The sequence below is a fragment of the Camelus bactrianus genome, chromosome 20 (genome assembly GCF_048773025.1).
Source record: "Camelus bactrianus isolate YW-2024 breed Bactrian camel chromosome 20, ASM4877302v1, whole genome shotgun sequence".
NCBI lineage: Eukaryota > Metazoa > Chordata > Mammalia > Artiodactyla > Camelidae > Camelus > Camelus bactrianus.
The window spans coordinates 28576648-28601283 of record NC_133558.1 but is presented as its reverse complement, the minus strand read 5'-3'; the positions used below and the strand labels follow the sequence as shown (position 1 = coordinate 28601283).

General features: G+C 50.9%; 1 protein-coding gene across 4 annotated transcripts in view; it reads right to left on the bottom strand.

Moving 5' to 3' along the window:
- CUL9 (cullin 9) overlaps window positions 1-24636 on the bottom strand; it is a 33832-nt gene that overhangs the window by 1933 nt on the left and 7263 nt on the right. The window contains exons 9-36 of one of the 4 annotated variants that reach the window (XM_045509219.2): window positions 23053-23260; window positions 20969-21165; window positions 20412-20629; window positions 19329-19578; window positions 19133-19238; window positions 18370-18642; window positions 18030-18120; window positions 17737-17908; window positions 16203-16308; window positions 15824-15919; window positions 15455-15630; window positions 15057-15190; window positions 14527-14706; window positions 14233-14342; window positions 13973-14155; window positions 13686-13846; window positions 13185-13413; window positions 12899-13088; window positions 7734-7879; window positions 7464-7593; window positions 7138-7361; window positions 6454-6704; window positions 5155-5500; window positions 1695-1835; window positions 1412-1576; window positions 1094-1257; window positions 641-734; window positions 52-126 (exon numbers count right to left, since the gene is read on the bottom strand). In XM_045509219.2, coding sequence (XP_045365175.2) covers window positions 52-126; window positions 641-734; window positions 1094-1257; window positions 1412-1576; window positions 1695-1835; window positions 5155-5500; window positions 6454-6704; window positions 7138-7361; window positions 7464-7593; window positions 7734-7879; window positions 12899-13088; window positions 13185-13413; window positions 13686-13846; window positions 13973-14155; window positions 14233-14342; window positions 14527-14706; window positions 15057-15190; window positions 15455-15630; window positions 15824-15919; window positions 16203-16308; window positions 17737-17908; window positions 18030-18120; window positions 18370-18642; window positions 19133-19238; window positions 19329-19578; window positions 20412-20629; window positions 20969-21165; window positions 23053-23260 — 4816 coding nt within the window. The remainder of the gene's footprint in view (window positions 1-51; window positions 127-640; window positions 735-1093; window positions 1258-1411; window positions 1577-1694; window positions 1836-5154; window positions 5501-6453; window positions 6705-7137; window positions 7362-7463; window positions 7594-7733; window positions 7880-12898; window positions 13089-13184; window positions 13414-13685; window positions 13847-13972; window positions 14156-14232; window positions 14343-14526; window positions 14707-15056; window positions 15191-15454; window positions 15631-15823; window positions 15920-16202; window positions 16309-17736; window positions 17909-18029; window positions 18121-18369; window positions 18643-19132; window positions 19239-19328; window positions 19579-20411; window positions 20630-20968; window positions 21166-23052; window positions 23261-24636) is intronic. The other 3 variants (XM_045509220.2, XM_074348763.1, XM_010973778.3) reach the window with 3 other exon arrangements.

Below are 24636 nucleotides of genomic sequence, written 5' to 3'. Positions count from 1 at the left end.
GGCCCTGCCCTCTGACCCCCTCACCCACCCAGGTGTCCCCTCCCTGCTCACCCGGGCCTGGTGATGGAAGGTGCACCGCTCGTTGTAGTCCTGGAACCGCTTCTCCTGGCGAGCTGCTCTGCTCACCTGGTGAGGACAGGTGGAGAGGACTGCTGGGTGGTTGGCAGGATAGGAAGAGATTAATACTCAGACCAGCTACCATTCATGGAGGCCTTCTGACACTTCAGCCAGATTTCTGCATTTAATCCTCATAACTCTGAGGGAGGTCGGCCTATCAACCCCTTCTACAGATGAGGGTGCTGAGGCTTAGACAGGTTAAGTGACTCCGCAGTGGAGCCAGGCTCTGACTCAAGTCCTTGCCCTGCCCTGCCCTGCCGTGCCCTAGTACCCCGAGAGTGCCCGGCCCACCTGGCTTCTGTAGCCACCTCGGTGTGAGAAGTCCAACTCTGGGGCTGAAGGTCCTTATGCCCAGACCTCCCAGGACAGAACTCCTAGCACCTGCAGGCCCAGGTGGCTTCTGTCTTCACCCCACTGAGCCTTTGCCCCAACAGCTGCTCGGCTGCTCTGGACACAGAGCCCTCTTTCCCCAGGGCCTAGCCGCAGCATCCCATCCTGACTCCTCCGGGAGCCAGCCCCTTACCATGGCAGAGCAGTTGTAATAGTCCTTGTGACTTGGCTTCCAGGACTTGAGGCAGCGCCAGCAGAATCCATGGTTGCACTTGGCACAGGTCATGCTATGGAGGAAGCTAGATGGTCCGAGGGCTCCTGGCTCTGGCCAGGGCCACGTCAGGAGCACTAATAACGCACCACTGAAGACACCTTGACCCCTCCCTTTCCCTCACAGTCTTCTTAACCTGACCCATCCCTACCGACCGCGCCCTGGCTTCTGTTTCCCTCACGCAGCACAGACTTAAGAGTGGGGGAAGGAACACTCAGGCCCAGGAGTTACTCTAGAGGGTGCCGAGAAGGTGGCTGAGTAGCTGCCCTTGTGTGCCAAGCTTTCTGGTAAGCCCGCAGCCCCTTCCTTCCGCCTGGCCTCCCACCCTCTCCCATGCCCCCTGACCCCACCGGTGCCACAGTAACCCCTTCTTACTGCAGACACCCCTCGTTCTTCTCAATGGGAGCCTGACAGCTGGGACAGCGCTTGGAGATGAGCTTGGCCAGATGTTTGCTCTGGGCCTCGACGCTCATGCCATCATAGTAGCCGCCGTCATCAACCCACTGAGACATGTGGCCACAGCTGGCAGGGTAGTGTGCCTAGAGCAGGAGGGGGCAGTGAGGGCACAGTCCAGCCCTTACTGCGTGGGAGAGAGGGCGGGGGGGTCACATCGGGGGGACGGCAGCAGGCTGAAGACAGGGCCACAAGGGGTATAGATCCTGGCTGGAGGGCAGGGCAGGGGTGGGCGCCCACCTCAGGGAAGCTACAGTTGAAGCAGGAGGCCCAGCCACACTTGGAGCAGGTGGTCCCACAGCCCAGGCCCTGGCGGCACAGGATGCGGTCGCAGCCCTGGGGGTTGGTGCACCAGGTCAGGTTGGAGCAGCTCTCCACGTAGCCACGCAAGAGGGCCTTCTCGTACTGGGGGGATGCAGGTGGCAGGAGGTGAGGGCCTGGGACGCCACACCTCCAGGCCCCCCGTGCGTCAGCCGGCTAGATCCCTGGGGCTGTGTGCCGGAGCCTCCCAGGGCAGGGGTACCTTGGAGATGACTTCTGGCGAGGAGACGATGGCGCGGATGAAGGCTCCTGTGGGCTGCGCGGGGCAGTCAGCAATCGGGCAGGTGCAGTTCAGCACAAGGTTCTGCTCGATTCGAGTCGTCAGATACTCATTCCAGCAAGACTAGGAGGGACACAGGAGGGGCGGCATGGGAGCAGCATAAGAGTGACTAAGCCAGCGCCCCTGCCGGGGTGTGCGAGGCCACACACAGCCTGCTTCGACAGCAGCCTCAAAGCGGACCCTAATCTTTCCGGCTCCCAAGGGTTTTCCTGAGATTGGCCCAAATTTCAGTTCACTTGGAGGACGTACAGGCTGGGGTAGTAACCTGAATATAATCATTGTTGAGGTGGACGTGAAAGGAATGAGTGAAGAGAATCAAGAAAAAGGAGAAGATTCAAGTTGTAAGGAAGATTTGGAGAAAGCAAGAAGGGAGGTCGGGGGGCCGGCCGGGGCCACCGCACGGAGGCCTGTCCTGCTCCATCTGCTCGCGTCACTGCCCGGCTCCATGATCCTGCCTCCCCGGACTCAGCCTCCTCAAAACAGCCCCACCTGCTGCACCCCCAAACCCTCCTCAGCCACCCCGCCACTCCCCATCACCAGTGCTGGAGCCTTCACAACTCTCAAATCCTTTTCTTGCTCCCACATCCCAGGCCATCATCCCCTCTCACCTAACCTGCTGTGGGAGCCTGCCCTGAGAAAAGCTCTTCCCACCCTTCTCCCCACGCTGCCGGCGACGTGGCCTGAGCACCTGAGCCTCCCGAAGACTCCATTAACCACCCCATCCTTACACTGCTGACTGCCGAGCCTCCCAGACAATGCAGCTCGACTGCAGGGGAGCGGATTCAAACCTCCAAGAGAGATAGGAAGTACTTTACTGGACTATTTTCACTCAAGGTATTAAACAAAGCAAACCCCTTTTTACAGTGAGACAAGCCCAGGTAAATCGGGAAGTTGAATGCAAAATTCTTGTATTTTTGAGATCATACAGAGAAAATTTCTCCAAATTCGGAAGCCCACACTGGCAGGCACACAGGTGCCGTGGGCTGGGAGCACTGCTCTGAGGGACAAAGGCCAGCATCCCAGTCCGGAGCCCGCACCACTCCCCCAGGGGGCCCCTCTGCTTTGAGCCTGCCCTTGGCTTACACTGTCCCCACTGCCCGGCTCAGATGGAGTGCGGTCTCCAGCCTGGACTCCCCATCCCGCACCCTGCCCCGCCAGCTTCACCCTGGGAAGCCTCCTCCAGCTGCTGCAGACCCCAGGGTTTCCCATCTCTGATGGCTCCTGCTTTGCCACTTGTGCCGCTCAGCTGTGACTTATTCCTAGGCTCCTCCTTGCCTGAGACATATTCAATCAGCCTGTCTTTCTCAGTCCCATTTTCAGGTTCCCTGTCTCACGTCTATGGGGTCGGGGCATTCCACGCTCAGTGCCCTGGGTGGTACCAGCCAAGTCTCTCCACTTAATTCCAGATTCAAGAGTCCACTGTCCACTGTCCAGTCACACACAGTGTCCAACAAAGCAGCTCAAACTACATGTGGCCACAACAGATTGAATTTCCCCTAAAAAACCTGCCCTCTGCCCCAGCCCTAACATTTCCTCCAACCTAGTAAAAGATAACATCCCATCCTCCTAAAGGCTCAGTTCAAAACCCCAGGAACTGCCCTGATTCCCTTGTCCTAAGTCCCCACCTCTCACCCTGTCAGTGCCACCTCCAGACATGTCCCAACCTGTCCACTCTCCCTCCACTGTCCCTACGCCAACTGCCACCATCTCTTGCCTTAGTACAACAGTCTCTGAACCAGTGTCCCTCCTTCCACTCTGGTTCCGTCCAAGCCTTTTCTCCACATAAAGTGATCTTTTCAAAAATGGAAATCGGATCATATCACTCCCCTGCTTAAAACCCACCATGGCTTCCCATGAAGTAAAAGCCACTGTCTCTGATGTCAACCCAATCGGGCCCCTGTCTGCCTCCCAAATCTCCTCCTCCTGCTGTCCCCCAGCATTCCTGGGCTTTAGCCACCAAGCTCAGCTTCTCTGCACTTGCCATTTCCTCCATCTGCCATGCTCTTCCCAAGACAGTCACCTCCTCAGACTGGCCTTCCCCATCCAGAGTCCCTGATAAATCCTTCATCCCACTCCTAACCTTTGTCACCTCCTATGACATGACCCCATTGTATTATCTTCCCTGCACTTATAGGAGTGTGGAGGGGGCGCCCTGGGGTGAGACTGCCAAAGTCCACATCCTGACTTCGGGCAAACTGCTTCTCCTTTGAATGCCTCCATCTGCTGGTAAAATGGGGCTGTAAAAACACGTACCTCACAGCACTGCTACAGGAATTTAGCAAGACGATGCCTGTAAAACAGCACAACAGCACAGAGAGAGTCCCCTGTGTGTCAGCCGCGGTTATTGCTCTCGGGTCATCTGCTGGCATCTCCCCACTCCCTCGCACAGCACCCAGTGCTAGGCACGGAGTGAGTCCATGAAAAGTGTTAGTTGAATGAAAAAGTGAAAAGTGTAAAGGAAATAATTAAGAACCTGGAAGAAGGGAGCAGAGGCAGCTATGTGAGAAGAGTAGCCTGGAGCCGAGAGAAAGGGAAGGAGAGAGGGACACGCACATGCCCAGGCCACCCACCACCGGGGGGCGCTGCGGGGACAGGCGGCTAGAACTCATGGCAACAAGGCGCTCCTCCAGTTACGATGGGTTTGGACCTGGCAGCAGTTCTAAGAGCTGTGAGGCACCTGGGGGTGCCTGCCTGTGGAGACTCCATCTTCAGCCTCTCTGCTTCCACTTTACAACAGCCTGACTCCTCCTACTTCCCTTCTGCTTCTGTGCTGTTTTCTGGCTTAAACCATTTCTTTTTATCTTTATATTAAATAAGAGTATATATGATAAAAGAAGTGATGTTCTAGGATAAAGAGCCTAGAATGGTGTTAAAGAAACCATAAACCATCGTCATCAGCAATTTAATAACACTTCTCATTCGCAAAGTGCCCTGATGTATATTCTGTATGTGTGTGTATATACCATCTACCTACCTACCTACCTACCTACCTGAGTTCCCTCCCTCTCTCTACCTGTCTATCTATCTCTAGTTCTCAAATCTGGCTGAACATTGGAATCACCTGAGGAGTTATTAAAACTCCAGATGCCTGAGTTTCTGAGTTAATTGGTCTGGGTACACTGAGCAGCAGGATTTTAAAGGCTCCCAGTCATTACAATATGCAGCAAAGTTTGAGAACCACTGATACACGTTGCCAGATCCTAGCAATCAACTTTCAGAGTGTCACAGCAGGTGACACATGACAAAACCAGCTTAAGAGGGACTAAGAGACTCATCCAACATTATCCAGGGTGGGAAATGGCAGTGCTGGGGCTGGAACCCAGAGGTTCCCGAGGACTGTGCCCGGGGAGGAAAGCAGGGGCAGGAGGGAGCGGGGCCTCACCTTGCAGCAGTAGTGCATGCAGCAGAGGGACGGCAAGTCATCATCGGGCTCCAGGGGGCTCACACAGACAGGGCAGTGGTCGGGGCGTGCGGGGGCGGCCTGGGCCTGGGGGACGCACAGCCCAGCCGCCAGCAGCAGTGGCTCAGGGTTTTCGCTGTAGCTCTGCAACAGCTGTTCGGCACCCCAGTGGGAATGAGCCAGCAGGTGCTGAGCCACATCGGGCTCCAGGTTCAGCGTCTCCTGCACCTGCTGCACCATCTGCTCCATCAACCCTTCCACCTCCTGGGGGCTCATGGTGCGGCCTGCGGGCAGCTGCAGGGATGCCAGGGCGGCCACAGCTTCTGGGCTTAGGGGAGAGAGCAGTCAGCGGTCAGTCTCTTTGCCCTGCGTGTCCAGCCTATTAGCTGAACCCCATGCCGGCCCCGCACCCCCGACTTGTGCATCCCTCCTCGCGCTTGCTTAACCAGCCTGAGGCTAACCACCCAAGCCACGTGTCCGAGCACAGCCCCCACAGAAGCACCTGTAAGTAGGGGTGGGGCTGGCTGCTGCAGTGATCTGGGCACTACCGGAATCTAGAGGGCAGGGGTAAGGACGCCTTGCTCCTCTCCAAGGGTGGTCTGTGGACCGGCAGCAGAGGCGTACAGGGAGTGCTGCTGACTCAGGATCTGCATTTTAACAAGACCCCCGGGCGCTGTGTGTGCACGTGAAAGTCTAAGAAAGACTGTTCCAGAGAACGCACTTTACACACAGCGCAAACAGCGGGCATAAAGGTAGAGCCGTAACAACTTCTGGTGAACTGGAGCTGACGAAAAAGCTTTAGGGGTGCCAGGTAATTAGGGGCATCCTATGGCAAATTCCTCTGTAGAACAGATTTCCTGAAAACTGGGCTTTGTGTATTTCATTGAGCAGAGTGCACAGTTAGTATTCAGTACCCATCTGTGTAAGATTTCAATTTTGCTTAGAGTGAAAGACACCCAGAAAGGAGGTTACATGTCTGGGTCCCTTGCCTAAGGGCTGGCTTTAGGAGGATGGGGACAGCAAGGCCCCCAGCTGGGAAAGAGGCAAAGAAGGGGGTGACAGTGCTGGGAGCAGGGGATGAGGATGAGCAAAGTGGGGGAGATACCAGAGACAGGGAAAACCGAGTTAGACAAAGAAAGAAGCAAAGCGTTTTTCCACTGGAAGCCTGGCTTTGGCACTACGACCCCATGCACATCACTGCAGTGCCATCTGTCCTGCGGAGCCCACCCCTCTCTACTGGCTTGGAGCCCAGCAGCAGGGGGGCAGGCTAGGGGTGGCTACCTAGGCTTGGAGGTCTCGGAGGTCTGGCTGCCATAGAAGGGGACCTCTGCCTGGCCCCGGCAGGGCCCCATGGGCTGTGGAGAGGCATACGTCAGGATCTGGGGCCGGTCATCGCGCCGGTTCACGTAGCCCTGGCCCAGGAGGTGCAGGATGCAAGAGAGGACATCTGTACTGGTACAGGCCACGCCCCCAACAACAGCACGGCCCAGGCTTCCAGGGGGATTTGGACCCTTCTGCCAGGCCTCCAGCACCTGGACGGGAGGAGAGGAAAGAGGCGGGCCGCTTTAACCTAGATGGGCCAGCCCGCCTGGGTTCAATGCCCGGCTCTGCCACTTACCAACTGTGTGAGTATGGATGACTTACTAAATCTTGCCTCACTTTTCTTATCTGTCACATGGGGGTAATAATAATAATAACAACAATACCATCATCTATCTTATAGAACTTTTGTGAGAATTAAATGACTTAGTCACATACACTCTTCGAATAGGGCCTGACACACTGTCAGCACTCACGTCTGGTCTCTACCTTCTAAGTGCCCGTCAGGAACAGAAAACGCAGTTGGAAATGTCACCCTGCAAGGCCTCGTACTGACTTTGCCTTCCCTGTGATGACCCCAGGCTCCAACCCCCAACCCCGAGCATGACGCCCTTCCCGCCTTCCTCCCTGGTCCTCTCTGCCTACCAGGCAAACCAGCTGGTCGACGTGGAGGCCCTTTTCCCCGTGGGCTTTGAGAATACGGACAAGAAGACAGTTCAAGAGGTTCCTCTTCTGCTCCAGGGTCTGGCCCTCCTCCTCCTCTACGTTCAGGTACGTCTGGGGAGGCAGCAGCCACAGGGCCTCCCCACAGGGCCGGGGCCCAGGCTCCCGGAGCCGCAGCACACCTGGAACCCACTCCCAGTCAGGACCTGAGGAGGAGAAGGGGCCCCATTCTCGCCCCCTATTCTACCCCCACCCAGAGAGCCCCACCCCCTCGGAGCAGAGGCTCAGCCCCGACCCCACTGACCTACCCCCGTGTGGAAAGTCCTGACCCTCGTGCAGGGTCAAAGGGCCACTGTCAGCGGTGAGGGGCCCGAGTGCCTGGAGCAGCAGCTCGGGGCTGAGGTCAGACGTCTTCAGCAAACTCTCTACTGACACCTCCTGCTCAGGAGAAACACGGCCAGTCAGGAGTAGGTAAGGGAAAGGAAAACAAGAGGAAGGATGGAAGGAGGAACAGAGTTTGCGGGAAGGACAGAGACAAAGGAGAGGAGAAGACAGCGGGAGGTAAGGGGCTGCGGCACCTCCGCCCGGTTGAGCTGCAGCAGCAGCCACATCTGCATGGTGGACACATGCAGGGTCTGGTCCCCAGACTGCAGCTCAGCCCGGCCCAGCCACGTCCACTGCAGCCGCCGACGCGGTCCCACGTCCAGAGCTGGATGCTTCTGACCTGGGGAAGTGTTGAGGGAAGAAGTGGAGACAAAGAGGAGGGAAACGAGGGGTCAGGGCAGAGGCGAGGGTGTACCGCTCAGCAGGCTCTGCCCGTCTCCGCAGGGGCAGGGCCCAGCAGTCACCGTCACGGAGGCGCCTCGTCCAGCCTCCAGAGCTCAGCCTCCTCTCTGCCTGGCCCCCTGGCAAACCGCAGGGATCAGGGGGCCCACCCCGTGCCCAGCCCTGTGCCAGGTGGGCTCCATGGAACAAACACCAGAGAGCAGAGCTGCCCCAGGGAGCTGACAGTGCCCTAGGCTGGGTCTCTTCCTCCTCCTATGAGCCTGGGATGTTTGCTCAGACTAGAAAGCAAGGACGCTGTGGAAGAGAGAGGGTACCAAAAGGGGCCAATCTGAGAGGTGCTCTCTGGCCAAAGACGGGACAATGTGAACAACAAAAATATAACACCTATGATGGACTGAAACACACAAAATATTTTAAAAGCCACAAGTTCATTATATATTTTTTTAAACAGACCTCACAGGTCATCTTTGGAAAAGGCTAGAGAACCAACATGCTATTTTGAAAACTGGTTAAAAACAAGGGAGAGGAGAAAAGAATCAAGCTTCCTGTATAAACTGTACTTCAGGGTAACCAAAAAGTTGACGAAAGGAAGTTTCTCCTTATAGAAAAGGCATTCCAGCTAATAGTTGAAGAGGGAGTAACAAAAGCAGAACATCACTAGCTCATACCCTAATGGCAATGAGATTGAACGAGTGTCTAGTGAACAGCTGATGGGAAACTATAGGCAGTTTACAGATCAAACTGACAGCACCGAAACCCACTGGCCCACCTTCACATCACAAAGAGACAGCCTCCCGGTGGAAGTACACACCACCACCTACGAAGTGTTCTTGCCCAAGAAATAGACCCTGACCCTGAATAAGCTTCTACTTCTAAATATCGGTTTCAGGAAATAAAGGAGACAGAGGACCATGGCAGAGGACACCGTGTGGATACAATCAGCAGAATCCAGCCTGTGGACAACTCAATTTGGACAATTCTATTTGGCCAGCACCAATTTCCTCCACAAACAACCGCAAGGGAAGAAAACAGAGGCAGGAACCTACAGATGAAGGGAAATGAAAGATATCACTCATCAAATGCAATGTGTGGGCTTTGTTTGGATCTTCAATAGGCGAAAAAAAAATTTTTTTAAAGCTCGAGACAATTAGGGAAATATGAATACTGACTGTATATGTGACATTAGAAACCGCTGTATTCATCATAACTTTGATCATTGTAGTGTCCCTGCTTTTAAAAAGTGAGTCCTGATGTTTTAAATTTGAGGGCTGGGGAAAGTGGGCAGGGTACAGATGAGGCAAGATTGACCATGAATTGATATATGTTGGTATACTGGAGTTCATCTATTCTGTCTACTTTTGTATATGTCTGAAATTTTTCATAATAAAAAGATCTTTAAAACGAGGGTGAAAATAAGCCATTCTAAAATAAAAACTGATGAAAGTTTTCCAAAAATATTCCCTCAATGATGAAACTTCTAAAGGATGGACTTTAGGAAGAAACTGAATTTAGAAAAGAAGGATCAAGATACAAAAGGCATGGTGACTAAAGCAATTGGTATGATGGCAAATCTAAATATCAACTGAATGAAACAATAATGAGTAATTGGGAGGTTAAAAGAAGATAATTTTAAAATGCTGAAAAACAGTAACAAGTAAGATGGGAGTTAGAGCTGGAATTAAGATTTTCTATGGCCCTTCTATTGTTCAGGAAAGTGGGAAGTGATATTAACAAGTCAAACATATTAAAAATATAGGGGCAATCAATTACAGAAATAGAGTGCATAACTTCCAAAACTGATAGAGACCAAAAAGGAATTTTAAAAAAATCAATCCAAAATAATAAAATGCACAAAAACCCAGGGCAGAATCACATCTATGGTGTTTGATTTATTAGTCTTATTTTAACTGTACATGTTTTATATATTTTTTGTGTGTATGAAATAACTAAGATTTAAAATGGTAAGAAGGGTAAATGAAAAATAAGATGTTAGAAATAAAAGCCAAATATATCATCACTTATAATAATTATAACTAGGCTAAAACTGACAATTCAAAAAGAGATTAAGTTAATCATAAAATAAATTCTAGGTATTTACAAGACACATTCCTAAAATACAAAAGTATGGCAAAGTTAAAAGTAAAAGGATACTGGGGGGAGGGTATAGCTCAGTGGTAAAGTGCATGCCTAGCATGCATGAGGTCCTGAGTTCAATCCCCAATATCTCCATTAAAAATAAATAAATAAACCTAATCACCCCTCCCCCCTAAAAAAGTAAAAGGACACTGGGGGAAATTCTGAGAGGAGCATACCAGCATGTTTTAAAGTATATTGCTGCAGATTGCTTATTAACAGCACCAATGGAAAAAAAAATTAGCTACACAGTGGGGAAGTCAAACAACCTCTTGACTAGGTTGTCAAGATTAAAATCACTAATGAGGGACAGATGGTAACTGTGTGCTGAGAAGTATAGAAGATTGCTTAGCTAATATTCTGGCCAGGAATGCATAACTTGAATCTAATCATGATGAAACATACAAACTTAAAATGAGGAACTACTTAGAAAAATGTAAAGTACTGTATTCTCCCAAAATGTCAATATCATAAAAGACAAAGAAAGGCCGAGGAACTATTCCACATGAAAGGAGACTAGAGACATGACAACTAAACGTACAGGTGATCTGAAACTGGATCCTGTCCTGGAATAGAAAAAAATAAGATGACATCATGGAGTCAGTCTACAAAACGGGAATATGGAAGGTAGACTGAAAGTATGACATGAATGTTAAATTTTTGAGATTAATAAATGTACTGTGACTTAATAAGAGAATACTTTATTCTTAGAGAATTTGTATTAAAGTATTTAAGGGCAAAGGGCCAACATATATGCAATGATTCAGAGAAAAATGTATGCCTATATATGTATATATGTGGATATATATACACACATGTATACATATATACATACTTTATATACACACATATATACATATTTACATATGTATATATACACAAAGAGCAAATGATAAAAGCAAATGGAGCAAAGTGTTAACAAAAGATAAACTTTATAATAAAGAGACTTCAATAAAAATATATTATAAAAGAAAAATTTTTTAAAGTATATGAGGGCTTTTTGTATTACTCTTACAAATATCCTGTAAATTTGAAATTATTTCCAAACAAAAAAATTTTTAAGTAAAAAGAACGGAATTGTACACTTAAAATTGTTAAAATGGCAAATTTTATGCTATTCATATTTTACCACAATAAAAGAGACCTAAAATAATTATCAATCCAAAAAAAAAGTAAAAGGATAGAAAAAGATATACTAAAAAGTTACAAATTGAAGAAAGCTGGTATACTATTAATACCAGATAAACATAGACCTTAAGAGGAAAAACCTTACTAGAAAGATGGTCATTTCATAATAATTAGGCTTAACTGACCGCGAAGATTCTAAACGTGCATAGTCCATTACAGTAGCCACTAGCCATGTGTGGCTTTTTAACTTTAAACTAGTTCAAGTACATGAAACTAAATACTGATTTCGTCAGTCACACTAGTCACATTTTAAGTGCCCAACAGCCACGAATGGCTATCATAATGAACACTGCAAAAAAGATTTTCCCATCACTTGCGGAAAGTTCTACTGGATAGTACTGATAAATGATTTTAAAACTTGTATCTGATAACATAGTCAAAAATATAGAAAGCAAAACTGACATGAATATTAGTTTAAAAATTCACTATTATAATGGCAGATTTGTGCACACCTCTCAGTAATAGATCAAGTAGACAAAAACGAGTAAGGTAGCAAGGTTATAGAGGATTTGAACAATACAATTAGCAAGGTCAACTTAGTGGAATATGTAGAATTCTTCAGTCAGGAGCTGAAGAATATAAAATTATTCTTAATCACACATGGAACACTTATAGAAACTGACCATCCAGTAGGCGATAAAAGAAGTCTCATTAAATTGCAAAGATTCAGAGTCACAGAAATTATGTTCTTTGGCCACAATGGACTGAGGGTTAAAATCTAAACCAAAAAGATAACCAAGCAAAAAAAAAGCTTAGAAATTTAAAATATACTTCCAAAACTAATAAATCAAAGAAATAATAATGAAAGTCAGAAAATTCTTAAACATAAACAACAAAGTGCCACATGAGTAAAAACTTATGCAACATCCCAAAAGTCCATCAATAGCAGAACGGGTAAATATATTCATGCAGTGGAATATGACTCAGCAATGCAAAAGAACAAAGTAATGATACAACTGACAACCTGGATTAACACCCACAGACATTATGTTGAGTAAAAGAAATCAGACAGCAGAATACATACTCTATGATTCCATTTATATGATGTTCAATTACAGGCAAAAATCTCTGGTAATAAAAGAATAATCATTTCTCTTGGTAGATACTGACTAGAAAGGGGACACAAAGGAGGAAGGCTTTTGGGGTGCTGGAAATATTCTGCATCTTGATCTGGAGGGTGATTATGGGAGGGCATATGGATATTTATAACCAAAATTCATTAAGCCATAGTTAAGATTTGTGCACTTTACTGAATACTAATTATATCTCAATTAAAAAAAAAACTAAAAAAAAAAAAGGCAAAACTTATATAATGCAGCTAAAGCAGTGCTGAGAAGGAAATTTATAGCCTTAAATACTTTTATTTGAAAAGAAGTCTGAAAAGACTAAAAATTAAGTAAGCATGCAACTTGAAGTTAGAAAAAGAAAAATAGAACAAATTCATACAAAGTTGAAGAAAACAATAAAAGAGGAATAAAGATCTAACCCACACTTTTCACCCTTCCCTAGGAGACTGTTGTCTCTAGACTACTTTTTCTTCATATCTACCCAATCCTGTCCAAAGGTCCTCTCCTCGTCCTCTCTTGCCACCCCAAATCTCACCCCAATCTCCAACTGCCTGTCCCTATCTCCTCACTCTGGTTGTAGAAATTGGAGAAGTGGTCAAGGGCATCACAGAATTCTGTCGGAAGGCACTTTCTGGGATGGTACAGGTAGCAGAGTGGGGAGACCGGCCAGCAGCGTGGTGACAGGACCAGTATAGAAACTGTTGGACTTGGGTCTTCGATAAATAGTTCTTTCTCAGCCTCCTCTTCCTCCTCTTCCTCCTGAGAGAAAGAAGGATTTCAAGGGCTCTTGGGCTCTCTTCTTTGGTCCAGTCTTCTCTGCTCTCCTATTCTCCCACTCTCTTCCCTTGCTCTTACCTCCTCTTCTTCCAGGCCCTGTTCCTCCTCATCCTCCTGCTCCAAGAGCAGCTTGTCCAGCCGCTGGAGCTGGAAGAGGCGGAACTGACGCTGCAGCTCCTCCGAGGTGCTCAGGCTCCGCAACATCTGCTGGGGGAGGCGGTTGGGGAAGCAGAGGCCGATCTGCTCCAGCACGGCCCCCTCCAGCCAGCTCGAGCCCACGCCCAGGAGACGGTCCGCCATGTAGTGCCTGCAGCACGCACAGCCCGGGCCCAGCCTCAGTGTGGGCGCTCGGCATGGCCCAGGTCCAGCCTCCCCCTCCAGAAGGTAGGTCCCTCTGCTGTAGCCTGCCTGGATCACAGGCCATCACTCACCTCGTCCTTCCCACCAGCGCCACGGCCATCTCTGCATCTTAACCTCGCCTCCCCACTGCTCCTCCCTCATCTTCCCTCTAAGACTCAAATCCTCCCCCTCTCTAGGTGCTAGGCCTCCCATGCGTGACCTCTCCAGACCTGCACTCACTGGTAGAAGTGCTCAAAGGTAGTGGCCAGCTCCAGGCCAGAGAGGACCATGATGGGCTCCAGCTGCCGCTGAAGCCGCCCCAGCATTTCCACCCCAGGGGCTCCGCCAATCAGGCCACCCTGGATCTGCTGGTCGATGTGCCTGGCAAACTGCTCACTCATCTAGGGGTGATGGAAAGGGAGGGAGCGGAGGAGGAAGGTGGAGAGTAAAAGGACGTGAAAGGGCAGAGCAGAAAGAGACAACTTCCAGCCCGATGTCCCGGAGGCTGGTGGTCCCCAGGTACTCACATGAGCAGCAGTGAGAAAGGACTGCTGCAGCAAGGCGCCAGAGAAGCCGCTGTGCAGGGCTAACGCAAAGGCCGCCCGGGGCCCAAAGAGCTCTGAGCCTGCTCTCTGCAAGCGCTCGTAGAGTTTACAGTAACGGGGCACGAAGTCTGGGGCCCTCCAGGCTGCAGCCAGGAACCTGCTGACCTGAAAAGAAAGGGGAAATCACATCAGAGGAGCAGCCCCAGGCTGTGGGCAGCCCAGCAGCCCCTGCCCCTGCCCACCTGCTCCTGCACCACGCCCAGCCAGCACTGGGTTATGTTCCTCAGGCTACTGCTCGGAAGCACTGGTGAAGGCCCGGGGCTCCGGTCCCGACCTTTACTGTTCCTGCTGACTGTGGAGACAGAGCACAAGGGAAGGGTTTCATCTCAGCCCCAGGTGAATCCTGGGGTCCTGGGTACCGACCCCTGGAAAGGCCCACAGCAAAGCAGGTAGGAAGACTAAAACCCCGGAGAGGGAGGAGTCGGATATCACCACTGCCCGGATTCTTAGCTCAACCTGCCATGACTGGGACTCACGGGGCAGAGCGGACGGCTCAGGAGAAGGCGCGGGAGGAGGCTCCACGTGCACCAGCAGGTGGCACAGGCGACGGACTCGGGAAGCAAAGGAAGCTGCTCGACTCAGGGGGTTCTGAGAGCTCTCCCTTTGTTCTAAGTACTGATCCAGCAGCCAGCCCAGGGAGCTCATACCTTCTGCATCTAAAAGAAGATGAGTCCCCATGGGCAATGGGTAACGGACAGTCCAGGAGGAAGAGAGAGAAGGAGCAATCGTATAAAAAAGGATTTGGGGGTAGCAGGGCCCTAGTCCTCCCCTCACCAAGGTTTGCTTCGGCTAGAGTCTGGGGCTACGGGAACAGGTTGGGGTAGGGGGGAGGTTCAATACCAGAGTCTCAGGGAGCAGTCCCTGGGGCAGGAAGGAGAGGAACACTGAGGAGTCAGGCCTTCAGGGATAAAGACAGGAACCAAGAGAATCAAGAGCATTAACTCAGGTCATCCCTGGGAATAACTAACAAGGATGGGTTAGTGGGGCCAGGGGACAGGGTGGTTACCGGGGGAGGTGATGTTCTGCACCAGGGGGCTGACCAGGGCCTCCCAGCAGGTCTTGCCCAGTGCTTGGGCGGCCTCATCATCAGGGAGGAAGCGATCGGCAAAATTCTGCTCGTGGCGCAAAACCCTATTCAGTCTGGGAACAGAGTATTTGGTCCAGGATTAAGACTTCCCTGAGGCCTCTGCTCAAGCGCAGTCAACTCCTGATCACCCTCCCAGTGCGGTCCCTCACCCTGCTCTCCCCGATCATCACACACTTCTCACCTCTGCCCTTTCCCCTCCTGTCTGGCTGCTGCTTTACCTTTCAGACACCCGGGGAGCATATCTCCTTGGCGGTGTCCTGCTCCTTAACCATCCTTCCTCCCACCTCAGCCCTGCCTGCGGCCTCCTGCCCACCCACCTGGGACAGAGCTGGAGGAGGCGCCTGCGGTCCTCCGCAATGTCCTTGCTCCAGGCTTGTGCCCGAATTGTGTAGAAGAGACACGTACGGCGACACAGTTGCTCTCGGAATAGTGGCCAGAAAGTGGGCTTGGGGCCCAGGACCTCCACACCCCGAACCCGGGTGTCGATGCCGCCCTGCAGTGTGAACAGGCCTCACACCCTCAGCTCCCTGGAGGCATTTTCGCATCTCTGGACCCCAACAGATACCTGGGCCATCCGGACACAGACCAAGGAAGAACCTTGGCCTGACCCTGGCTCCCAAATGCTGGAGAGACCAGCCATAATGGAGACCCAGTGCTACCTCCCTGTCCCTGGCCCCCAGCCCCACCTGCTGGCAGCGCTTTATGCGGATCTGGATGACAGGCCAGAAGCGGGTCAGGTTCTCCAGGAGGATCACCCGGCTGGCGGAGGGCATCACACTCACCTGGCGGGGTTGGGGAGAAGAGAGAGCTGTCAGCTCCAGAAGTGGAGCTAAAAGGACTGTTGACAGCGACCACGTCTGTGACAGGAAGTGCCCTTCACTTCTCCCGCACTGCGCTCAAGGACCTGCGTGCTCCACCACCCTCATTCCACTCTCGCCGCTTAGGAAGCAGTGCCTGCCCCAGAGGAAGGGATGTGGGCATTCCCCTGGGGCTGGTCCTTCCGATAAGGCCCTGGGACCAACAGAAGGATGGAGAGAAACATGAAGGGAGGCCCAGGGTCCCCACCATGTTGAGCTCTGTACTGATGCAGCTGGCATTGTCACCCCCAAACACCATCACCCTGGCTGGCATGTAACTTGAGTCCTCACTGGACACCAGCAGAGTCAGCTGCCTGGGAAAAGAAAAAGGAATCAGTCAGAACCAGGGCTCTGGTCTTGATGCAAAACAACTTCAGACCCCCACGTCCCCCTGGGACGCCTGTCCCTCTGCTTGAGTCAGTCTTCCCCAGACCCCCTGCTCGTCCCTTTATCCTCCCCAAAAGTGACTTCATTTAAACCCATAGTTTCAACTGAAAGTTAACAACCTAATGACTCCCAATCCATATCTCTACCCCAGACCACTCTCCTGAGCTTTCATGCTGTGCATCCCACAGACATTTCTACACCACACCCCAGGGGCACTCAGAGTCAACACACCCAAATGGAACGATCATCTGTTCGCAGAAAACTGCTCCTCTTCCTACTTCTCTCTTGGGAAAGAAAACTGCTACCCACCCAGTAGTCACTGTGACTTCCCCAGCCCGGCTTCCCGCATCCAGCCGATGGCAGGTCCCGTAGACACAGATGCCACCTCTTAAGACCTCCCAGTCCATCACTTCCTTGCTATCCATTCCCGTGCCCTCAACCTCATGGAACATTCATCTCAGCTCAACCAGGCCACTGCATACACCTTCCAACTCTCTCCTGGCCTGCAACCCAAACTCCCAGAATTATCGGAGGCCTCTAAATTAAAAATCTACTTTTGTCTCTCCCCTTCTTCAAACCCTTCAATGGCTCTTCAAGTTTCAGAATAAAACTCAAACTCCATCTCCTGCCACTTCACTACACACCCTTCATTCCAGCCAAACAGTCCAGTCCCCCCAGCACGTCACTGTTTCTTGCTTCCATTTCGCACACATGCTGTCCCTCCACCTGGAGTATCCACTGCCCTCTCTTTATCTAGCTAATTTCTAGTTCAAACTCAACCCGGTCAGCCCCTCCTTCTGGAAACCTTCCCTGACCTCTCAGTTGGCCTCAGGATCCAGTACACTTGTCAACTGTAACTTTTTTCTTACTCTTTGCTCTTCCTGATTTACCAGCCTGGCTCCCCAACAAGACTGTAAGTTCCCTGAAGACAGGGCCCATACCTTACTGTTTGTATAGCTCCAGCCCCTAGCAGGGTGCCTGGAACAGAGGATACATTAAACAAATGCCCACAAGAAGAGTGGGTAAGTGAGCTGTTGACTTCCCTCAACCCGAGCACAGGGCGCTGACATCTGACCTGTGAGGGGAGCACGTCACAGGCTCACGGAGTGAGATGTCTGCACTTAGTACAGGAAGAGCAGGTCAACGTGTCTATCTGTTTGCTGCACAAAATGGGTTTGAGTGGGTGCTCAGGCACAGGGGTTAAGTCGGGGCTGTGTGTATGTGGGTAATCCGTTACGGATGTACACTGGGGCACATCAGAGAGAGTGTGTGTGTGTGTGTGTGTGTGTGTGTGTGTGTGTGTGTGTGTGTGTGTGTGTGTGTAGGCACACACATGGACACGGACGTGCTCACACCTAATGAGAACCCCGCGGTGCATGTGCAAGGTGATGTAGTGGGAGCCGGTGCTGCCGTTGGACTCCCAGTAGGTCTTGGGGTTGCGGTCGGTCAGCTTGCTGGCCCGGTGCGGGTTGGAGGACACCTCCACCTTCTCCCAGCACTTGTCCTCCTTCACTTCCACGCTGGAGCCTGCGGGCAAGGGGGAAGCCTGGGTAGTTGAGAGAGAAGAAAGGAAAGGGCTAGGGAGCAGGAAGGGAAGGGGAGCAGATGCTGGGGTGGGAGCCAGGAGAAAGCAAGTCGGGGTACGAACCCTGGCAGAGATGCCTGAGGAACACGTCAAAGAAGGGGATGTTGATGGGGCGGTGGGTTCGTCGGTGGTCCTCGATCTGGCCCAGCACCATCTGCACCAGGACAGCAGAGAAAGGGTGGGGGACAAGGAAACACATATGGAGAAAGAGTCAAGGGGCAACAGAACACTCTGCCCTGTTCTCCCCAAATTTCTTTAGAATAGAACCACATGGGGTAAAGGTTGTGGAATAAGTGTCCTAGATTTGCCACCTACTTGTGCCAAACAGGGATGCACACTGAATCCCCTTCCTTTGCTTCTGGCTTATGTTCTCCCTCTGCTCCAGACCCACCAGCCTCCTCACCTGAATGCAGCCAGCCAGGATGCTGGAGGTGAGGTTACTATAGAGCTGGGCGTGTTTCTCACACTCTGTCACCAGGTCCCGAAGCTCACAGGCCAGCAGCGGCGGAGCCGAGTGCTTGTCCAGGACTTTGGCGAGGGCCTCTTTGGCTCCCAGGCAGCAGAGCACCACGGCATAGTCCTTGTGCATCGAGGCCAGGTGATACAGGAAGCAGAGCAGCTCCTGAACAATCTGGCCCAGAGCCACAGAGGTTACCGCGAGGAAGCAGAGGGCAGGCTGTGTACAGGCCAAGGGGTGGGATCAATAAAGGGCGTGTGGGGGCTGAGATTCTGGAGAACCTGAACGCCAGGGGAAGTGGAGCACCAAGACAGGCTGGCACAGAACCCTGGGGCGCCGGGACTCCAGCATGAGCTGCCAGGGGCAGAGTTCAGGCACAGCTTCTTCCTGTTAGGGCCAAGCTGCCTCCAGAGCCAGTCTTGGTGCCTGAGCCCTGCTACACAAGGCACAAGCCCCGAGGATGGAGAACAAGGACGGTGGGGACTGGTGAATGTGGGCTTCTCCTAAGCCCAGAAGCTAAAATTCAAGTGTAGCCAAGAGTCCCAGTTCTGGAGACTCAGATGACACTGGCCTTGTCTTTCCCACACACATCCCCCTCCAGCATCCAGACCCATCCAGAAAGGCTGTGTTGTGCCCTCTGGAGCCCCACAAGGTAGCTGGTACCCAGAGGCTGCCCTTCCTTCCCCCACCTTTGCCAGGGCCCAGGTACCTCAGAGTCACTGCTTGGGCCACTCAGACAGCTGAGGCAGGGCTCCAAGACCTCGTGCCAGGGGAGGACCATTGCTTCAGAGTGATCCAGCAGCCGGGTCATGACCCTGGCGAGGGTTGCAAACAAGTGAAGTCCCTGTGGTCAGCCAGTGCCCCGGCCTCTGACGCACAGGCACCCCCTCCAAGCAGGCCCCTACCTCAGCGCCGTCAGCAGCAGAGTTTTGTTGGGCCCAGGAGCATCCAGGGTCCGCAGAAACAGGAGGAAAGGCTGGCTCTCCTGCTGGAGGCGCTTGAGGAGGGGCCTCACAGCGCCCCCAGGGCTGCCCTCGTGGCACAGCACGCGCTCCAAGTCCAGGAGGAGTTCTGCAGACGGGCCCCCCACCAGGGATCGGATCAGTAGCTCAGGGGACCCATCCTGGCCCCGGGCGCCAGGGGTCTCCAGTGCTGCTGCCCAGACACACAGGAAGGAAAAACGGGTATGAAGAAAAGTCATACAAGTCAGTCAAACTGAGAAATGGGCAGAGGCAGAAAACCACTCCCAGATTTTCTTCCCATTGTGCGTTGTGGATGTCTGCAGTTTCTACCCAATTATGGGGGATTTTTTTTTCTGGCCCCTAATATATACGTAGCTATATCTGAAAAAAGAGTCTAGCACGGCAGACACTGTTAAGTTAGTCACAACACAGTTTTAATCTCACAGTCATGCAATTACCTTTTATTACTGAAAGTCAGCTGTGCTATTCCATAAGCCAATAAATATTAGCTATTATAGTTACATCCACACACTACCTAGTGTGGTGGCTTCACACGTACAGACTAGAAGACACACAATGCTCACTCTGGTTTCCCCCACACTCCTGGGTTTTTACTTACTTGTTAAATACAGAGGGCTTCTTCACTATGACATCAGTATTTCACATTCTAGTCACAAACTCTCTACCATAAGTTACAATTCCTCTAAAAAGAAGGTCTCTCTAGAAGTTATTCCAACCAATCTTCCAGTGTCCAATAAGAGAGGACCAGACCCAGCCCAGGCAGACAGGCATCCTCATATATTTAAAGCCATTCAGAGAAGGCAATTTCCTTGTACCTGTTCTAGAGGCCCCCTCTCCTCTTGGCCTGGAAGCTTTCCTTAGGACCTAACTTGAGCACCAAAACCCTCACTCATTTGCTGAAGGTTCATAGTGTCTTTCCAGAAGGTACCAATATGTACAAGTTAGCCCTCCTGGCCACGGGCTGGCACTGATTCCTCAGCACAACCACCCTGTCCACAACCATACCTGCATGCTCGCGACTGCCTAGTGGCTCCGAGTAGCGATTGAGAAGCATTGTGAGGATGGTGCGCGTGGTGGGCATGGGTTCTGTCCCCGGTGCCATCCCCGAGTGTCTAAACAAGGTGTCTCTCAGCTCTTGGGTTATAATCTGATCTCCCAGAGTGTGGTGGTTGCACAAAAGCAGATTGAGCAGGAGCAGGCCGTTTCTCACAGCAGAGGAGCACCTGGGAGGAGGGAGGTAACCCAGGAAGAAATTGAAAGAGAGTAAACGCGCGCTGGAATCTGGAAGCAAGGACAGAGAGGAAGGAGGGGCTCCAGGGCTCCCTCTGAGGCCAGACATCTCCCGACCCTAGCAGGAAGGGCAGGGTGTCTCTGCTCTCCCTGGAATGTCCCTACCCTCAACTACTTGGCCTCTCTTCCAACAACAGTCGGAGAGGACGACCAGCATTTTACCCAGAGGTAACAACGGGAGGGGAATTTCTGGGGAACACATGAGACTTGGGCAGGAGCAGCAGAGCTTGGGGCTTAGCAGGAGTTTGGAGTTTGGAGGATAAGGTCCTCACCCCTCTGTGTTCAGCATCAGGACCACGGCTGCAGGGATAGTGAGGAGCAGGCTCTCAGAGCCCGGGCGGGTGGCTGAGTCAATGCTGGCGAAGATCTCTCTGGTCATCTGGGCATCAAACAAAGGGTGGGCAGAATCTCGGCCAGTAACAGAAGTGGGGATATCCGAGGAGCTGGCAATGGCCAGCATCTTCAGTGCCTGCGAAGGGGTGTGGAAGCAGAGTCAGAAGTGGGCAAAGCCACCAGGCAGAGGGAGAAGCCATCGTTCTAGACCTAAAACTTTGGGGCAGCTGAGCTGTTTGCAAATAGGTCAAGGGGGAGATGGAAAAAGAGGTAGTGATGGGACATCAAATGCCAAAAAAAAAAAAAAAAGAGAAGGGAGGGGAGGGGAGAAGAGGCAGAAAGGACGGGGAAGTAAGCCAACAAAAAACCCTAAGGCTGGATGGAAACAGAAACCTGCAGCTTCTCCCTGCCAGCACCGAGGCTGGCGGGTGCCAGGGTGTCCGCCTGCTCCAGAAACTCCCCCTCGGAAGGGAGCCCTTCACAGCCTCTACTTGTCTTCAAGGCTTTCCTTGAAGTTGTCTTCCACCTCACTGGACCACTCCTCCTCTGTAAAATCTCTATTCCCTGGAGTTCCACAACTTCTCATCCTCCTGGTTGTCCTATCTCTCTGGACTTCCTCTGCATGGTACTTAAACACGGAAGTTCCTTGTCCCCCTTTCTCTTCTCTCTGCGCTCCCTCCCTATGCAACCTCATTCCCTTCCACAGCCTCTGCTGCTACCTGCACACCTGCGCTCCCACACCTACATCCCCTGGCCTCCAAAGCCAGTATTCAACCCTCCCGGACAAGGTTACTTGGGTTGATCACAGGCAGAGTGGTTAGAAGTATATGAAAAAAACACTTGTAATGTGTAAGCTTGTTTGCTGTTACTAGAGAGAAACCTCAATTAAGATGAACACTATACAATTAGGATAGAGAATGTCTTGGCTGGTGAAAGGGTTGACTCTTGAGAAGAAACCCTCTAGGGATGCAGTAAATTAGAATTAATTCCCAGGACAATCTTCCTTATGAAGGCTGGACCCGTCAAGCAAATGCCACCTCCTAATGAGGCTTTCTCCTTTCAGCTACCCTACTTTCCCCTAACTAGCTGAATTCTGTAGACCTTAAGTTATTTTTAAAAAGGATGCAATTTTGTTATAGGGGAAGAGTCTGAGTTTAGAGACAAATGTTGTAGTTTGTTCATGCAATTTGAGAGGACCAGGGAATTCTTTGAGCAGACATGACCTAGACTATAACTGCTTGGCTGCTCTTGGGGGGACCAGCACCTAGCTGGCCCCATAAAGGAAAGAGCCTCCAGGCCTCTCCTGGGACAGCCTGCCCTGAGAGGACCTATGCTCCCATCCCCGCTGTTGCCCTTACACTGTCGGAATCCATTCTCAGAACTGCTCTGGACGAGGCCTACCTGACCCCAGGGGGTCTCTCAGGTTACACAGAGCACACCCTGCCCATACCTCCCTAACAGCCCCACTGCTGTCTGGGCTACTCAGGAAGCTACTTCTCCCTCCCTGAATGTGGGCCTCCCTCCCCATTCTCTGGGCCCTGGGCAGCAAGACAATGGCAACGCTGGCTTCGCCTTACCCGCATCTGGTAGGGGAGGGGATCTTCAGGGTACCGGTACCGCTAAGGTACAAGGGTTAAAACATACTGTCACATCTAGAAAATTAGTCTTTAATCAGACACTTAGTTATAAATAAAAAGCCGCAGGAAAATCAGCACACCTGAAAATTCAGCCTGAGCTTCTCCCCACGCCTCTTCCTCCTCCAACATTCTCCCACTCAGCAAATGACAACCTCATCCTCCCTGCTGCTCAATTTTAAACCTGGGAGTCACTCCTAAAAACATTCTTCTCCCTTTCTCCAAATCCACAATCTCCAGGACAGTCCAGCTGGAACGCCTCAATCCACCTGCGTCTTTTCATCCCAACGTCTCCTCATCTGAATCCCCATAGAACCTCCCAGGATCAGCAGCCCCGCAACCTGCCTGCCTCACCCATCACTCTCTACCGCCAGGTCCAGTCCACTCACCGCCAGCCCTGCCTGCTGCACCAGGACGGAAGTCTTATATTCTTGCATGCAAACCAGCACAGCATAGATGCCACCCTCCCTGGCGAAGAGGGGGCGCCATTCGTGCTTGGTCATGAGCAGGTAGAGGAGGCGCAGGGCCAGCACCACCACCATCTTCTCTCCCACCTGGTTGGTCAGCAGCTCCACCAGCGTCTTCACTAGCTTCTCTCTGAGAGAGAGAAGAGACATAGGGGTTCCCCCTCCCGAGGAAGGCCTCATTACCTGTCCAACCCAACCCATGAACATCCAGTCTATCACACCCACGCCCCTCCAATCTATTCTCTCTCCCTCAGCTTCATTTCATCCCAATCCCTCTCCTCTGCAATCTGTCTCGGGCTCTTGACCTCATGAAGTAGGCAGTAGAGCAAAACGGTTATAAATGCTGGTTCATCTTTTCAAATAAATCTATAAATTCAGTGAAATTCTAATCAAAATGCCTAAAAGATTTTAAAAACATGATAGACAGATTCAGGCACAGGAAGAGAAAACATGCAAGAATAGTCAAGAAATGTTTGGAAAGAAGTAATGGTAAACTTGCCTACTAGTTACCAAAATACAAATAAAAACTTTAGTAATAATGAAAACCCTGGAAACTACACAGGGTAGCCAAAGAGATCAAGAGACGAGGAGAGAAAGGTGGCATCTCAGACAGTGAGGACGGGAAGGAGCACTGGAAACATGAGGCAGGGACACGAGACTGCCATCTGAGAAAGTGAAAGCTGGAGCTCTGCTTCACTCCATTTGCAAAAATAAACCGCAAACAGATTTTAAAATAAATGTAAAAAGTAAAACACAGATATTTTTAGAAAGTATAGGGAAATATTTTTATAATCCTGGAATGGAATAAAGCCTCTTAAAACCTAGAAGCCATAAAAAAAAAAAGTTGAAAAATACAGCAACATGAAAATCTAAAACTTCAGCCCAGTGAAAGGCACTACCCACAAAGCTAAGAGGGCCCCGCGGGAACGCTGATCTGAAGGAAGGAAGAAGTGCCTCCTAAGTGCCTAGACCCGCTGCGCTTCACAAGAGGAGAAAGGCTGGACTGACATCTTTCTCCGCAGTGACAGAGACGCATATCGAAGAGATGGCCTGGGAACTAGGGAGGGACTAACGACAAAAAGAGAAATTCTGAGCAAGAAGGCAAATAAAGGTACTGAGAAAGCTCGGCCTTTTCTCATGAGCTTTATGATGACCACATGTGAACCAAATGTGCTTCAAATATATATTCCCCTCTGGTAGCCATGATTTACTAAAAATAAGTTAATATACACATGTAGGTAATACATATGAATAAATATAGAAATATGAATAAGGATGTTTACCAAAATGTTAACAGTGACTATCACTGTATGAGGTGTTTTCAGATGATTGCTATCTTCATAATTTTCTAATTTTTTTTACAGTGAACGGATATTATTTTGTATTCAGAAAATAAAAGTTAGTATGATTTGGGGGGAAAAAAGACAAGCAAAATATTTGTAACATATGTAATGGATTAATACTCAGAATGTCTGTAAATCAACAAGAAAAAGACAAAGACCCAGT